Raw genomic sequence first — 17,724 nt, 5'->3', positions numbered from 1 at the left:
GTATGTCCAGCACCTACAAAGGTGGCTGGTGCAGGGTTGGCGTTCAGTCGGTATTTGTCTAGTGATTGACTTCCTGCCATTGTTATTATATATGCGGTGAATTCTGAGCTGTTTCTCTGAGGGTCTCTGATTTCCCATTGGTAACCTTCAAGTCTGTGGAAGTGATGTGTTCTTCCTCTGTCTTGTAGGAGATAAAATTGTAATTGATCAGAGGATCTGCTTTTGGCCGAAGAAACAGCAAAGGGAGAGTTGTCGCTTCTTGTCACTTGCAGGTTTGCCTCTGTGGTAATCTGTTATCTGTGCCAGAAGGTAGCTGCTGACTCACCGGAGTCAAGGAACATTCCTGCAGCCACAACACCGGTGTTCCATTTTGCAGCATCTGCCCCATGCCCACCCATGGTCTCTGAGCGGGGCGGGGGGTGGGGGGGGTCCATAACCTCCACCTGGACCCACAGCATCACTCCCCGCTGCCATTCCTTTAGAGCCATCATCATTCAGAAAGGTCTCCTCCAGGGTCACAGGCCAGTTACAAGACGTCCCAGACAACCTCTGCCTCCTCTAAGCCATTATTCAGCACCTGTGTTAATGTTTGTAGTTCTGGGTTTTGTGCCCCTGTTCTCAGCACGTTTGTGTGAAGTCTCTCTCCTGCCTCATGCTCGTGTTTCTCTTTCTGCTGTATCATTTCTGTCAGCATACACATGTGCTGTCATTTCTACCATCTTAAAGATGTAAAAAAACCCCAAAAACCTCTCTTGATCCCACTTCCCCTCTAGCCATCACCTCTTCTCCAAGCTCCTGGAATAAGCCGCCAACACTCAGTCTCATCTTTCTTCCCTTCTCTCCCTAGCACTTTCCCGAGCTCTTTCTGCTGAAGTCGGCAGGTAGTTTCCACCTTGCTACTTCCTTGTTCTCTTTTTCTTGTTAGCAGCTGTACTCATCAGACTATGTATTTTCTTTATTCCTCTTACTTACCAGCAGGTATGTGAGCGCCATAAATGCGGTTCATTTTCTTCATTGCCTGGTCTATAGTAGATGCTCAGTAAACATTTTCTGAATGAACCATGAGGCTGCTGGTGCTTCCTACCTTCTAGACCTTCTGTGTACATGAGCTTGCTTAAACATGCCCGTTTAGGGGGCTGCTCCCTTGAGGGCAGGGAGGTTGTAGGACGTTGTCTTTGTCATAGCAAGTGGGTCTCCATGGTCTGAAGGACTCATGCCTTCTACAGGCAAGCCCAGAGGTGGGCTCAAGCTTCGTCAAGACAGAGTCTGATGACTAGCTTGTTATTTTTCCTGCGTTAAGAAGACATTCTGATTTCCTTAGGAAGATAATGGCATAATTATTTTCCACCAAGGAGGGTGAAGTGAAATTTTGAGATCCCCTCAGAGAACCTTCCCAGACCGAGTTTTTATTGTCACAGCCACAGACTGGATTTATTGGGCCTATTTTTCATATTTTATGAAGGCCATCTTGCCGAGTTTTCAGAACATCCTTCCTCCTCTCATTCCCCCTCACTGTTTCATCCCTCTGGCACAACCTAGCACGGCTCTCTGCGGTTTCTCCCGACAGCGGGGGACACAGTTTCTGCCACCGCAGCAGGAAGGAGGTTTTGTTATGAAACCAGCCTGAGGCCTGGCATCAGATGGCTTGGAGGTGGTGAGGAGGGCACCTGCTGTGTTCTTTCCTCCCTTCCTTTCTGGCTCACATCCAGACCAGCCCCTCGTCCCTCCTTCCAGGGATGGATGTTTCCATGACTGTTAGAGCAGTGCAAGGGCACAGGGTGAGAATATAGCCAGACCTGAGGTTGACAACAAGCTGGCCAGCTTCAGGCAAGTCCCTCACACGTTCTGAGCCTCAGTTTCCCCATCTGCTAAGTGGAACAAATGATACCTGTTAGGCAAGGCTGATAAATATAAGGTATCCATCCCACCTAGCCTGAGGTCTGGCAGAGGAAAGGTAGCGCCCCACCTCCACAAATGGTTACTGCTCTATTTCTCTTCTTAGACTTAGTGATTGTGCCTACAATCAAAAGCTTGAGAGATCATGAAACACTAAACCTCAACAACCACGTTTTGGCACGAGCAAAATAATTCTTGTTAAAAAATAATGGAAAACGCCATTTCTCGCCAAACAAACAAAAAATGCTAGAGACTGGGGGGGAAGAAAAACGATTTCGAAAAATCTACTCCCTTTTATCACTTTGAATGAGTCATTTTTCTTTAGTAAACAGGAGTGAGAAGCTTAAAATTAATCAAGATAGAGGCAGATAGCATCATTTTAAAGTGAAAGCATGAAGGGAAGTAGTAAAAAAAAAAAAAAAAAGTGCCTTGTATGTGAGTGGATCATGAAGGCGGAGCGTTCAGAGCTTATGAAAGACACGTTTTGTCCATCCTGCAGTGTCTGTAGTTTTTGCAAGTTTTTATCAGATTACTTTTACTATGGATTTGCGATTACTGTAATCCTTAGAGAGCCTCTTAAGTGCACAGCTGTGTGTTTGTTTTCTTTGTTTGGGCAGCAGGAGCAGGGAGATGGGGAAGGAAGCAAAGCCTTTGGGATAGTTTTAGCTTTTTGTTATTTATACTGAGGCGGAGACCCATCCTGAATTGAACACATGTCAGACAGGGTCCCTGCAAGAGATACCATCAGGGAGTGTGGCCCGGAAGAGGGGGTCCTGGCGGCAGTTGAGGATGGACAGGCGGGAGAGGGCTGTGCCTCCCCGCCCCGAGATGTATCTTTGTCACCAGGATCTCCCCTTTCCATCCTAAGGGCAGCTTGCCTCCAGACACCTCCAAACTGCCTAACAGAGCCATCAGTTTGGCCTCCTGCCTGCTGCTCCAGTTCCAGCAAGCTCAGATGAAGAGCTGGAACGGGCCTGTGCAAGTTGAATGAACTTATTAGTCATTCCTGAGCTCCTTGTCACCTGGACCCAAAAATAATACTTCAAGTGCAAATTGTGGTGAAGCCTTACCTTGTGCCATTCTTGGTTGGAAAATGATTGGTCTAAGATGGGTAAGTGCTAGAGATGAAACTGTGTGCTGCGAAACTAGACGTCGATCTACTGAGGTATCGTACTTTGAAAATGATTATTTGTCCCACAATTCCATCTAACCCTTAAAAATGAAAAAACTACGATTATTGCTTCTGAGTACGCTTGAGGCAGAGAACTAGTTGTTCTAACAACGGCTGTATACGAACTAGTCAAGAAACAGTAATTCTAAGTGTTCCTTGGCAAATGAGATCCACAGTATTTGTTTGAAGTGAACCTACTGGTTGTGCTTTAAAATTCTACCTTGTATTAATTTCCCTTTGCGCCACATTGGCGTTCTAAGCGCAGTTCAGTGCTGATGTGTTCGTTAAGTTGTGAATGAACAGTTTCTGTGCATTGGTGGGCTGTTGCCCCAGAGTCTCCAATCAGAAGGAGGCACTTTGAGTGTAGTTTCAAATGTGTAAAGTTTCTTCCCAGTTTCACTTTCGGAGCTTTTCATCTGACATCTTCATTGAGTCTTTACGATATAAAATGATGCACTAGATCTTCTGCTGGGTGCTTAGTATTTTATTTCAGCCTACTATGTGCATGGCTGGTGGCTTTTCTAGAAATAGCAATCAAAAGCATGTGATTCCTACTTTCCGATGCTCTGGGTGGTAAGATAGTATGAAATCTCCGTCTTATGTTGCTTGTTGTTCTTTCTAATTTATTTCTCGTTATTTCCATCCAAGTTCAGGTAACTTTGATAGCTCTGCAGTCAGCGGTATCCAGAAAGAAAATGAAATTAACGGAACCCAATTTATAACCATTCCACCTTCTCTACTTCTGCATTTAAGCTGTTAGCAAATAGCATGGTTATTTGATTTCACAAAAAGTTAGGAAGGTAAACCGTAAGTAGTAAATAGCCATTTGCTAAACAGTAAATAACCAAGGGTAGAGTTTAGAACTAAAATATAATTAGCGTGGGTTCCTTAGCCATATTACTCAAATATAAAATGCGTAAAATGCATCACCCATATTTTTTTAAGAGCACTGGAGTGACGGTGTGACTCAGTGATGTGGGCCCAGGTGTACTGATACAGGCCTGGGTGTGGAACCCACAACTCTCCAGTAGCTGAGTACCTTAGCTCTCACTCTCTGGACATCAGTCTCTTCATCTGAAACATGGGGAGAATAACGCTTCCTTTAGGGCCATTGGCAGGATTGAATTTTAAAACCTTGGGCACCTGGGTGGCTCAGTGTGTTGAGTATCTGCCTTTGGCTCAGGTCATGATCTCAGGGTTCTGGGGTCAAGCCCTGCACTGGGCTTCCTGCTCAGTGAGGGGCCTGCTTCTCCCTCTCCCTCTGTGCCTCCCTTCTGCTTGAGGTCATTCGTGCTCCCCTTCAAATAAATAATTTTTAAAAAATAAAAACCTATAAGATGCATTAGTGCAGTCGTGAGGACATCATATGTGCTTACCAAGAAATGGTCATGATTAACAGGTTAATTATTAAACATAATACCTAGGAATTTACCTAATACATATACAGTGATCTTGATCCACTGTCCCCCCCCCAAAAAAAAAGCTGCTTTGCTTTTTCTCCCTTCAAGTTGAAAAATGTCTCACAAATTTATTTTAACACGTTGTGAAGTGTATTTCAGAGTAAATATCCTTTTACCCCAAGGCTGATCCCTAGAAATTAAAAATACTTGCAGAAATGAAGGATCGCTCTGTACTGTCACCCTTAATCTTTGTTGTCGTATGTATGTGCTGTGGTTGCCGTAGAGTACAAGTTTACACAGCTAAAGGGAAAAGTAGTATGCAAAATGCATTTACTGAGAATGGATGTCGGTGGAGAATGGGGCGCAGGGACCCAGATCACACAGCCCCGGATTCTGGTCAGTTCTCTCAGAGGCGAGGCACAAGTACTTACCCTCTACTCTTACACAGGGGCTCAAACAGCGTTTCGGGAGTAATCACGGGGATGGATACGGTGGCACTCTTAGCAGTAGTTCCATGAACAACACACGTAGCTCTCAGAGTTCATAATCTGTGACATCATTGAGCCCCTGCAAGATCGTTAGGTTCCTGGTCTCTAACTAGGGGAACCCGCTAACACCGAGACCGACGCGAACTAGCAAGGCTTCTAAAGCCTGTGATTTGAGTGCCCTAGTCTGTAAAAAAGGACAGTGGTCCCTTGAATTCAACATTCATTTAGAATTTGGCCTTGGCCTCCCACATTCTCGCAGCTGAACGTAAAGCCACATAAAATTCTCACTAGAGAGAATAAAAGCGATCCTAAAGTGGGATCATTTTATGTTTGTTTGGAGAAGACAGGCAGTCCTATTGGATTTTCATTAGGAATTCTAGTAGCCCTGCTTTTTAATTACTTGTAGTTATTTTCATTAAGCAAGCAATTATATTGGCCAGTGATTTTGGGCACTGGCTACACACACAGCCTTGATATCTGTAATCTCCGGTGAAATCAGGCAGAGCTTCCCCACATTGGAACAAGTTGGTGGCCCTCTTATAGCAACGTTTCTTTTACCTTTGGCCAAAAAAGAATGTTGAACCAGAAATGTGATTTTTTTCCCTCTGATCAGCTGTTTCCTTTAAATTGTCTTAAGTAGGAGAAAGACATTTTCAAAGAAACCCATAACATTTTTAAATAATGGATTGACTTCAAACTGAAAATGAAGCATGTGACTATGTTTTCTAAATGACCTTGAGAATGACATTAAAGAATCCATCATAGATTGAGATTTGACCTACTATTTTTCTCCTACCAATTTTAGGTTTGATTTCATTTTTAATAATGGCTTTATTATTTACTCTAGCCTGGTTCACTCACATAACTGTTTGCTTTGAAATTTGAAACCACATATTTTCTCTGTAACTCAAATAAAAATGGGGTCACGCAAATGACCTTTCAGACAGAAACTGCATAGTCCTTCCACTTTGACAGAAATAGCGCGCGCGTGCACACACACACACACACTCGCTGGAGAGTAATGGAATCATTTTAAGACAAAAGATCATTCGGTTACCGTAAAGCTTGAAATCTAATGATGGTGATTATCAGTGCCAAGTTGTGGACACTGGGGACGAAATTTAATAACCGCTCACATTTACTGAGCAAACTTGGTGCCGAGTTCCACGCTGAGCACTTTTCAGTGTATTCCCTCACAGAATTCCCACATCAGCTCTAGGAAGCGTAGGAATCATTATCCATAGATGAGGAAATTGAGGTACACTGAGCTTGAGTAATTTCCGGGGTCGCAGACCCCGCTGTGGAGTAAGCGCAGTAGACCTTGACCTGGAACCTGGGCTCTGAACTGATGAGGGGCAGCGAGTCCAAGGGCAGAGAGAAAACCTGAAGGATATTACGTGGAGCCCTTTTGTCTTTTGCCCTGGATTCTATTAGGGTTAAACAGGAAGTGTGTGTACTCTTTTTCCCTGTGCCCTGAGAACTCACCTAGCCAAGTTCTCCTTTCCATCCCTGCGATGAAATCTCAGATGGGACCCATAGCCTCTTCAGTTAGTCTTAAATAATTGAAAGTTCGCAGATCAGTTTCAGGATAAAAGAGCCCAGGCCAGCATTTGTCACTACCCAAACTCCAACCTCTCATCTGGTTTAAATGAGCTTCTGCCTCTTCCAACACAGGCCTGTGTTGGCTTGGAAGGGGAGGAGGAGGAATTACTGTGGAGGAGGAGACTTTATAGTAAACATTGTGGGTTTTCCTCTCCTTCCTTGCTCCGGTTTCTTTCCCACTCATGATTAGGTATCACCTCTGACCTCTCCTTGTAGGTCCTGTGAGGGTGTGCGAATGTGCAGAGCATGCAGAGTGCTACAGGGAAGAGGACAGGGTTCCTCTCCCTGGCCCTGGGCATGGGGGATTTCATAGCTGGCTCTCCTTGGGAGTTTTTGCGTTGCATGGGGGCAGCCACACCCCCTCCAGCCTCTCAGGGGGCGCTCACAGCCTTTCCCTTGGTGCAAGGTGGCTGGCTTCTGTTGGGGGTGAATCTTTGGGGAATTCCTTTTACCATAACCCCAGACCACCTTTTCCCAAGTACGTACGTGGACCTAGGAAGGTCCCATCCCTGTACACAAAGAAACACAGCTTCCTCTCATCTGTCTGAGATCAGGGTAGACAGACATAGCCTCCTACATCACAGTCCTGAGCAGAAAGCTGAGACTCCTGTGGCAAAGTTGTCTCCCATTCTGGTGTTTGTTTGCCGACTTGACATGAAGCAACACTGTGGGTAACAAATTGCACCCCTCCACGCTTCCCTCTGGACTTGCTCGGCTCACAGCGCCACCTGGAGGATATCTCCATAACACAGGGCCTCCTAGGTTGTCAGAATCTTCTCACATTTATCAAAACGCAGGCACGTTTCCTGCTGCTCCACCAGTGTGCCCCAGCACATTATATGAGAGCTAGTGAGATAGACATCACTTCTTGATCCATATCTGGGTAGTTGTTTTAAGTGAAGAGTTGGCCTCTCCCACATATGTGCCCTCATTCCAACATCTGTTTCTATCCTACCCTTGTGTAGAATGCACATTTCAGGAGGAACAGGACTTAAAGGAGGTGCTGAGAAAGTGTGGAAGTGGTTTACCTAACATGTGGAAAATTGAAACAAAGTAATGGAAACCTAGGGCGGAGATTGTTACTAAATAACATATGAAGACCTCCTCTAGCCAACTGAAAAAATAAGCTGAAAAATGATGAGGATACTGGAATCAGAAGTTGAAATGTTATTAGGAAAAGCCCCTAGGGGCACCTGGGAGGCTCAGTCGTCATGATCTCAGGGTCCTGGGATCGAGTCCTGCATCGGGTTCCGTGCTCAGCGGGGAGCCTGCTTCTCCCTCTCCAGCTCCCCCTGCTTGTGCGCGCTCGCTTTCTCTCTCTCTCTCTGTCAAATAAGTAAATAAAATATTTTTTTAAAAAGTCAGAGGAAAAGCCCCTGGCTTCCAAGAGTATTCAAAGTGATAGTGTGAATGGCCAGATTATATCACTTACAGCTTGGAGCTGATGCTGATGGTCACACTGAGGTCAAAAAAGAGAAGATTCAGCCATCAGAATTATAGATGAGCAGGATTCACCAGACGATAAGAAAGAACAAGGCACGTCATTCAGTAATTGAAAAAGTACAGGTCCTGAAAGGGCAGTGGTTTTGACTTAATGCTTCCAGATGGTTGGCCCTCTGATTTCTTAGTTTCTGTTCAGTCACTAGTGTGCAAATTGAGTCCATTTTTGGAAACATACTTTTGCAACATCCCCATTTACTTTTCCACTTTCAATACGCTCCTCTACTTTTGCGTTGTATTTTTTACAATTATTTTAGCAGCGTGAAAGACCAATACAAAGGAGTCTGCACTCGGAAGGGAAGATGTTGAAAACATGGCATATTCACTAAAATTGATAAATCAGTGTCTTCCAAGGGAATGGCATTGCTTCCTTTAGCCCCCAGAACTAAGCATTATTTTTGAATGCATTTTGCTTCTAAATATAATCTTTTTGTGATAACCACGGTATTGTTAACTATGTGCGATATGTATTGAGGTGACAAATTTTGTGACACCCTGCTAGTTCAGAAATCACCAGCGTTGGAGGCCAGGACCGATGTGTGCATGCACAGTGCTGGTTTGTAGGGGCCGCTAGAGTTGGGTTTGGCTCAGGCCTGGCATGCGGAAGAGCAAGCAATGGAAGAGAGAGAGTGTACTTACCCATAAACCACTTCTCAGTAGTCATACCAGAAGCCCAGAGTCATCCTCAGTATGCCCCCTCAGCCTCCACACCTGGTCCGTCTGCAAATTCAGCCCAGTGCACCTCGTCAGCATCTCTTGAAATTGTCCATGCTTCTCTCCATCCCCACTACTGAATCTTCTCAAATCCCGTAAAGAAGTGGGTACTATTATTATCCCCATTTTGGAGATGGAAAAGTTGAGGCCCAAGGCTACTCAGCTTTATGGGGCTGAGCCAGGATCCAGACTCAAAGGCAGCTGCTCTGAGCCCTGCCACCCTCTCCCACACCCAGACAGTTCTGACTGGCTCCTGTCGAAGCCCCTCTGACTCCCCTCTCCAGCTACCCATTCTCTGCCAGCAGAGGATCTCTTAAAAATACAGATCTGACCATGTCACTGATGCTTCATTCCCCTTCTGTTTGCTCCCCATACTCTGCCTAAAACCTGGAGTCCATCTGCCCTTGCCACCCATGGTGGGTCTCTGACCACTGTCCCCTTAGCACACTGGACCAGCCACTGGCTGTCTTTGATGTTTCTGAACATCAGTAGACAGCCACTTTGAGAATAGATGGACACGCCTTTATTCCAGATCCTCACTGCCCTTCATATGACTGACTACTGAGAAGTGGTTTGTGGAGAAGTCTTTTGGGACAGTCCTGCCACATTTGTCACCAGCATTATTCAATTCATATTCGTCATATGCATTTTGAGTCTTTTTTTCCCCCTAAATTATCATGACTCCCTGTTTATTTACACCTGACACCTAATTGCTCCATCAACAGGTACTAACTGATTGAACACAGCCCGTCATTCAGTGAGCACTCCTACCTTGTGAGTGCATTTCTCTTATATTTGTTAAGAATTCAAAGGTAACATTGTCCTATGAAACTGTGTGTTTTTACTTCACTGACAAGGATGCTTGTCTGTCCTTAAATGGGAATATCCAAGAACAGCTGTGAGAGTGACCCTCTCCCGCCAGCAAGTTGGAATTTGATGCCTTAAAGTCAGTAGCACAAATACTATTACAAAAAAGTCAGAAAGCGACATGGCACAATTGTATATGTATTGTCAGTGTTCTGTGATCAGACATATGAGGAAATTAGAAAGATCGGTTCTTCAAGAGCCCTTATTAACCTCAAAGGTAAACTGCTTCTTTTCTTATTTGCCTCCAAGAATGTTTGAACCAAGATGTTTTCAAGCTCACCGAATTCAACACATTCAGTTTTCATAGATAAGGTCACCACGCTGAGCAGTTTGGTGATTGGAAATTGAATCAAACTCCCCCTTGACAGCAACATTACCACGTTTTCCGTGCCGGAAGGCACCTGGGAAAGGGCCAGTCTTCACATATTTAAGAAACTTCTGTAGGTGGATCTGGGACTGTGTTCAATCCCAGGGTCCTTGCTCTAACTGCAGTGCTTTCTTCCTACTTAAAATTTAAAGACCAATTAAGCATTAACTATCTCTTTCTTTTTACTTACCAGAAGCACTTGGCCCCCAGTGTTTCACAAATTGAATTTTAAAGATTTTATTTATTCATTTGACACAGAGAGAGAGAGAGAGAGAGAGAGAGATCACAAGTAGGCAGGCGGAGGGGGGGAGGGGGAAGCAGGCTCCCTGCTGAGCAGAGAGCCTTATGTGGGGCTTGATCCCAGGACCCTGGAATCATGACCTGAGCCGAAGGCAGAGGCCTTAACCCACTGAGCCACCCAGGCGCCCCCACAAATTGAATTTTAAAATCAGGAGAGTTTCTGCAGAGATCTGGATTTGCTGCTTCAACAGTGAAGAGCAGTCCCCATAGCAGCCCTTAGCCGGTGCCCCCCCCCACACACAGGCCACAGTTGCTCGTGATCAGCCCCACCTCAGAGGCACTGAGGTGCGTGGTACCCGGATTCCAGGACCTTTGCCTTTAAGCATTTTTCACATAAAGTGTGTAGAGGCATTTCAGTTCCAACCTGTTGCTTGCTAGTACAGCGGCGGGCTTCCTTCCCTTTGCCCTGGCCAGTCAAAGACTGGACCAGCTTCCTGGGCATCACCTGGGATCTTTGAGAAATGCAGAAACTCGGGCCCTACCCCAAATCTACTTTAGGATTCTCCGTTTCAAGGACATCCCCAGGGAGCCACTGCACCTTCAAGTTTTAGAAACACTGCTACAGTGAGTGGGAGTCACCATTTGTTTCTGAGCCCTCTGTCCCTGGCTGGTATCCCACTGCCACACAGATAACGTGGCCAGATCGCAGTGGAGTTCATGCGTGCTCTGCTTCAGCTGACCATTTTGTACCTCAGCTCTGCCAAGCTTTATTCTCTAGTTCATTCTAGACTTTCATGAAATGTTCCAATGAATATTCAGCGAGGTCGAATATAGCCAAATAGTTTGCAAGTGGATGTTTCTCTCTCCCTCCGGTTTACGTTCCCTCTTCTTAGCCAGAAGTCAGCGCTCAAGCAGGACTGTGTGATGACTGTGGTGCATGCAGTACTGTGCAGCTGAGGTCTAATTTTGCTTTCCTGGAACAAGATAAGGCAACAGCAGTCTCTCCTGGCCGCCCCTGAGGGGTCTGCCCAGGTGCTGGGGACCAATGGCAGGGCTGCGTCAGCAGAGGGTCGTGTGCCGCAGTGCTCCCTGTGCACAGTTCATGGTTGTCACAAAATGACGTTGAGATGTAGCCCTGAGTTTCCAGGTGTGTCATCTACCATTTGACCCATCTTTTCACCAAATGTACTTGGTCCTCATCGAGACCATATACCCTACAGAATTCTGGGAATGTACAGCTCTGTCCCGGCCCACACTGTTGAAGCATTGAAAAGTACAAGAACAGAAGTTAGGGATTATATGATTAGATAAGTATTAGAAGAAGGAGCAGCCTAAGCCACCTTCATTATGTTTGAAGTAGGCATAGTTTGTTGTCTACAACAGATCCTCCAACACCCGACCTGTTCCTACAGCATTGTCTTCTGCTTTCGATTCTTCCAGGAAGATGTTTTTCTTGTCCTCTCTGAAGAGTTCAAATTAAAGCTTTTTAAACTCTGAACCTGGTCCTGTGTAAATATCAGTGTGTTGAAAATTATTAGGGCAATTGGGCATGACAGAGGAAAGAAGGCGGGGGGCAGAACAAAAAGGAAATGAAGTGGAAAGTGGTTACAATCAGTGCCTTTCTTACATAATCCTTCCACACTGGTTTTGTTCTAGAAACTGCTCCCCAAGGTTAGATGACTTGGAGCAGACAGGCTTGCCTGCAGGAGCCCTCCTGAGGGCGTCTGCCTCCGTTTACCCATTTTCTCGCCTTCTTTTCCAGGAAGAAATCAGTGTGAAAGCAGGCCAGTGAGCTTCCTGAGGCATGAGCCCTGGTAAACAGACTGGTGTCCGTCAGTCTTGTGCGTTGAGAGTAACGATTCTTATTTAGTGTTCCAAAGGTCTCAGAGCCGGCCGTGACAGGGCATGCTGGAGAGCCTGGGTCAGTGACAGCATAGATATTTGGGCTTCTGGTCCTCGTATGATGGAATTACAAGGGAAGACAGTCATGCAGGAGCATGGGCTTTAAGGCCAGTTCACAAAAGATGATCAGGACAACTCTTCATTCAGAGAATATTTTTCTAAGAACAGTAAATGCAGGAACCATGGTCCAATCATAGGCCAATAGTCCCAGGTGCCATTTTGAAATTGGAGATGGTTCATTCATTCTTAGCTTCTCAGAACCCCATGATTTAGAGGGAGAGAGGATCTTGGGAATCCCATTCAAGCACCTCATATCCCAGATGAAGAGAGGAGGCCCCAAGAGAAGAGGTACAAGCTCTGTCACCTACCCCCCACCGGGCCACCTTCCCACTTGCCTTGCAGAAAGTTTGCTTTAACACAAAGCTGATGGGCACAAATCTGTCATGTCCTTTACTCTGCCCCCAAATGTACTGCCACTGTCCCAACTGCGGACACATTTGGAAGCCCCAGATGTGAAGCTGGAGCTGGAGATGTTATGCTCACTCACTTACTGGGGAGAAATGTGGCCTGGGTGGGGCAACCCTCTCTCAAGCGCTCTGGAAAGATCCGGTGGGGTTGCCTCTGAGCCCAGGTTCTGCTACCTGTTCTGCCTCTGAGCTCCACAGGGAAAGGGGTTCCAGTTCACCTTCCATCAGGTGGACTCTAGGGTGGTAGATGAAGAAACACAAAAGGCTCCACAGAGAAATTGCCGCTCCCCTCTGGCATTTCATTCAGAATTTGTTCAAAGAAGCAATCTCACTTAATCTTCATGAAAGGGGGGAGGAGGTGGCTCTTTCAACTAAATTGAAGTATCATAACAGAACTGCACAATTAAAGGAAGTCATTATGTAGGAATTGCCTTGGGGCTTCTCAAGTCTCGAGTCGGAAAATATTTTTATTAGAACAAATCCTTTTGCAGATTACCAAAATTGTCTCTTTACAAAACATGGCGGTGAGTGTATTTGGAGATTAAGTTTTTGAAAAGATGGTAAGGGAGAACAATCAGTCTTCCCTTCCCCCACCTCCACGCTTGTTCTTAATAGACACTTCATTTTCTTACCATGAGAGCAGATGATTTTATAGTAATACCACTCTATTTATTTTGTAAATTAGTTATTTTATGTTAGTTGAATACATGATCCTTAATATTCCTAATTATAGCCAAAGACTCCGAAAAAGTCTGTACCCAGTACTTTGGGATGCTGATGCATTCAAAAATGTTCTCTGCCAGCAGTAACAGGCAGAGAGCAGAGTTGTTCTTAGAAAAATGCTACATATATTGTGTACTAAGTAGAAAGACGGCCTGTAGATTTCTGTTGGGAGTACTGATAAATGTTTCCTTATAGTGGTTTTGGTTGAGGGAGAGGGTGGTCAAATTGTTCAGAAAGCCATGAATAATAAGTACATGAATAATTAACTATTATACTAGTTTTCTCTAATGTAACATATTTAGGTGTGACTGACCTCTTTAAGATTGTGTTCTGAGTTCCCTAGGGGATTGGGGGACCTACACACCACAGAGACACTTTTGTTTTCTGCTTGTTAAGTGTGAAAAATCATGGAGCACTTATAATCAAATTATCTAGTTACAAGGTTAATCTAGAGGTTTTTCTAGTTTTCTTGTTTAATTAAAAAATAAACTTGTAGTTAACAGGAAGTCATACATTTGTCTCCGTTTTCAGGAGAAAGTGTTTTCAAATATATTAGTTGGCAAAAGTAAGATAACCGAAACACGCTTTTTAATTTCTTTTTCATCTTTGCTGCCAATTCCTTTTCTTGCCAATATTTTCAGTTTTTGAAGAATTAAAGAAGTGCTTGTTTCAGATGTTATCGAGAGATTGGGTAGTAAGAAATCAGAAGTTTTGCTTCGTTGAGAAAGAGACGTATTCTAGTTCACCGCTGCCAGAGACTAAAGCAGATGCCGAATTCGTAGGAACCCAGGGGCGTTCAGTGAACTGGGAACGCGGCTCTGCCAAACCCGCATTTCCACATTCAGCCAGGATTTCCTGGGTTTGATACAAGGAATGCCAGCCGGGCGTGATTAGGGGGCGGATCTCACCAACGGGGAGGCGGCCACAAGAGCCCACGCGTGGGAAAGCTCGGCCCCTCTCTGTCCCCCAGCACCCGCGTCCGACTGCGGGCGCCAGGGCGCGGGCTGGGACGCCGGGCGCGGGCGGTCCGCGCTCCGGGACCCTGGGATCGCCGCCCAGAAGCGGCCCAGGGCCGGGAGGCCGGCGGAGGCGGGGGCGCCGCGGGGTTTCTCTGTTGCTACAGCCGTGATGTCACTCGCCCATCCTAACCCGCGGTTGGTTGTTGTGTGTTTCAGCTCTGCCTGCAGTTGAGCACAAAGACCTGGAGGAGACTCCCACATCCTTCGGGGAGAAGAAAGGAGGCAGCTAAGCAGATTAAAGGAACTTGTGGCTTGTGGCCTTTCGGAAAGGGGGAAAGTGAATCAGAGGCCGGGTGGCAGTTAATGAGCTGTGAGATGAGGCGCCGCTGCTGCCGCTGCTGCTGCTGCTGACACCCAGATTCCAGGCTCCGTCCGCTGCCCTTTGTGCTTCGTGTACATGTGTCTATTCAGCGTATCCAGAGGCGCCCAGACCAGAATCCAACACGGCTGCCGGGGAGAGACCACCCACCATGCCCACGGAGACCCTACAGACAGGTAGCATGGTGAAGCCGGTCAGCCCCGCGGGCACCTTCACCTCGGCGGTCCCCCTGCGCATCCTCAACAAAGGGCCCGACTACTTTCGCAGGCAGGCCGAGCCCAACCCCAAAAGACTCAGCGCGGTGGAGAGGCTGGAAGCGGACAAGGCCAAGTATGTCAAGAGTCAGGAGGTCATCAACGCCAAGCAGGAGCCCGTGAAGCCGGCCGTGCTGGCCAAGCCCCCGGTGTGCCCGGCCGCCAAGCGCGCCCTGGGCAGCCCCACGCTCCGGGTGTTCGGCAGCCACGCCAAGACCGAGAGCGGCGTGCAGAGGGAGAACCTGAAGCTCGAGATCCTGAAAAACATCATCAACAGCTCCGAAGGCTCCAGCTCGGGCTCGGGGCACAAGCACAGCTCCCGGAACTGGCCGCCCCACCGGCCAGACTCCACCGACCTGCACCGGCACTCCTTCGCCGAGTCCCTGAAGGTGTACCCCACGCAGGGCCGCGGCAGCCCGCAGGAAGGCGGCTCCCACGTGGGCAGGAGGCTGCTGGAGCAGTCGGCCGAGTCCTTCCTCCACGTCTCCCACAGCTCCTCGGACATCCGCAAAGTGACCAGTGTGAAGCCCCTCAAAGCGATCCCCTGCAGTAGCTCCGCCCCTCCCCTGCCTCCCAAACCCAAGGTCGCGGCCATGGCCACCGTGAAGTCCCCCGAAGCCGAACCGGTGGAACCGGCCTGCGGCGTCAGCCGAAGACCCTCGCTCCAGCGGTCTAAGTCGGACTTGAGTGACAGGTATTTCCGCGTGGACGCGGACGTGGAGAGGTTCTTCAACTACTGCGGACTGGACCCCGAAGAGCTGGAAAACCTTGGAATGGAAAACTTTGCAAGGGCTAATTCTGACATCATATCCCTCAACTTCCGCAGCGCAAGCATGATCAGCTCAGACTGCGAACAGTCTCAGGACAGTAACAGTGACCTTAGAAATGATGACAGTGCCAATGACCGGGTGCCATATGGCATTTCTGCCATCGAAAGAAATGCTAGGATCATCAAGTGGTTATATAGCATCAAACAAGCTAGAGAGTCACAGAAGGTCTCCCACGTGTAAGACCAAGTGCGTGCAGAGGAGGGAGGGGTGGGTCTCTGTCTGTGCATCCGCAGTCGTGAAGGTTGTGAGGTCTCCTTGAAGTGTTGTGAGCTTCTCCACTCTCTTTGTGTTGCTCGTTGTGCAATGTTTCCAAGTTGCATGCCTGTCAACATGGGGACTGACCTGGCTTCCACGTCAACCATCGCTGCAGAGCCTGGCTGAACACAACGTCATCTGCCAAGAGTTTCAGGCCAGAATCCAGTTAGGGCTTCAATCTTAAGCAAAACTGTTTACACGAAAAATGGTATACAACTTCTTCAATATTTATGTGGTTCTTGTGTTTTTATATCCCGCGCTCTTGTGTCTTAATTAAAGGTTTTATCAACTGGCTTTTAAGTTGAGAGTAGAATCTTTTTGAAATAAAAAGCCAATTTGCCTACGTGTGAGCCCGAAACAGTGGGGAAATCCATGGGATCTGCTACCAAACAGATACAATGACTGACCTAAGCTAGAGAACCAGGCTGGGTTTTCTGAGGAAGAAAGCGGTGAGCCTGATGTTAATCATTTGCATATTGGAATTCTCCTGCCACTTACTAAAGTAGTGGTTAGGGCAACAGTGCTACGTTTTGTGTCCGATTAAGTGTGTAAATGTTGGTGCTTCTGTGTAATACCCCAAGGAAAGACAATCAGAAACAATGAAGGTGATTAAATCTAGGAGTTTGGGGGTGGGGGTTTTTGTTGATGTTCTTCTGATTTGGGTTGATTCCGAAATTTCTACTATTAATCTTATGACTGGAATGACCATCCTAAAGCCGATACTAAATGTCTTAAAAAAAAAAAAAAAAGAAAACTTGTTTGTTTTTTTGATCAAGAACTAATATTCTGTGCTGACTCTCTTGTCTCTCTCCTTCCCTCCCTGTGCTGTTGATTTATTTGGGAGAGGGGAGTGGGGTTTGTGCAGGTGTGAGCTATCTGAAGACATGAACACAAATGGAAATACCAGCCATATCGGTATAGAGCCTCCCATTCAAAAGCAAATACCTTTCGTAACCGAACCATTATCTGAGCAGTGCGATTGTGTTGTCTTGCATATGTTATTCTCCCAGGCTGTGGACCTTTGTTACAGCTCTAGGAAACTGTAGAAACATGATGCCATGTAGCTTTTCCACCCCTTGGTCTCTAGTGCTGCATAATCGACTCGTTCCCGTTTTCCCCAGTAACCTGTCTTGCAGGTGGATCGTTAGCTGTGGACCAGCTGACAGTTGTGGTGTGTGGTGGCGGAGAGGTAAAAACGTGTAGCGGTCTGCTTCCTTGCTCCGTACTCATGCTCTGAAGTTCTCAGCGGCACTACCTTAGACTTCATCAGCTAATGGGAAACTTTTTATGGTGTAAATGCTGTAAGACTTTGTACATACTTCAGTTGTTATGAAATCTTTAAGAAAAAAAGAAAAAGTTACGCTAATAAATAGCTCTGGTGCAGGCACTAATGGTGGTGGTTTCTCTTTGTCCTTGGCTTTGCTCCTGCCACGAAAAGTTTAACTTTGGACTGTGAGCCAGAAGCAGGTTTTTAGTAGCTTCGAAGGAACATGTTTTCATTAAGTTACTTTTGCCATATCACAGTTATTCTGAACAGCGATAGCAGTGTGCTTTTGCTAAAAGAGTTTTGTCAAGCTTCCTAAAATATGCCACCTCTTCTTTACTTAGTTCACACTTGCGTTATTTTTACCTTTTTTTAAACATCAGAATTTTTCACATCTTCCGCAAGACCTTCGGTTGTAAATATTTATGAGTTCTTACAGCAGGAGA

General features: G+C 46.4%; 1 protein-coding gene across 4 annotated transcripts in view; it reads left to right on the top strand.

Moving 5' to 3' along the window:
- The window catches only part of FAM110B (family with sequence similarity 110 member B), a 150,058-nt gene extending 132,710 nt beyond the window's left edge, over nucleotides 1-17,348 (top strand). For all 4 annotated transcript variants that reach the window (XM_080803058.1, XM_080803059.1, XM_080803060.1 and 1 more), the window contains one exon: nucleotides 14,513-17,348. In XM_080803058.1, the coding sequence (XP_080659184.1) occupies nucleotides 14,827-15,939 (1,113 nt within the window). In that variant the 5' untranslated portion in view covers nucleotides 14,513-14,826 and the 3' untranslated portion in view covers nucleotides 15,940-17,348. The remainder of the gene's footprint in view (nucleotides 1-14,512) is intronic.
- Nucleotides 17,349-17,724: the final 376 nt, after the last annotated feature.

Source organism: Martes martes, assembly GCF_963455335.1.
Source record: "Martes martes genome assembly, chromosome: 4".
Taxonomy (NCBI): Eukaryota; Metazoa; Chordata; class Mammalia; order Carnivora; family Mustelidae; genus Martes; species Martes martes.
The sequence above is the reverse complement of the archived record's forward strand: the minus strand, read 5'-3'. Positions and strand labels throughout refer to the sequence as shown.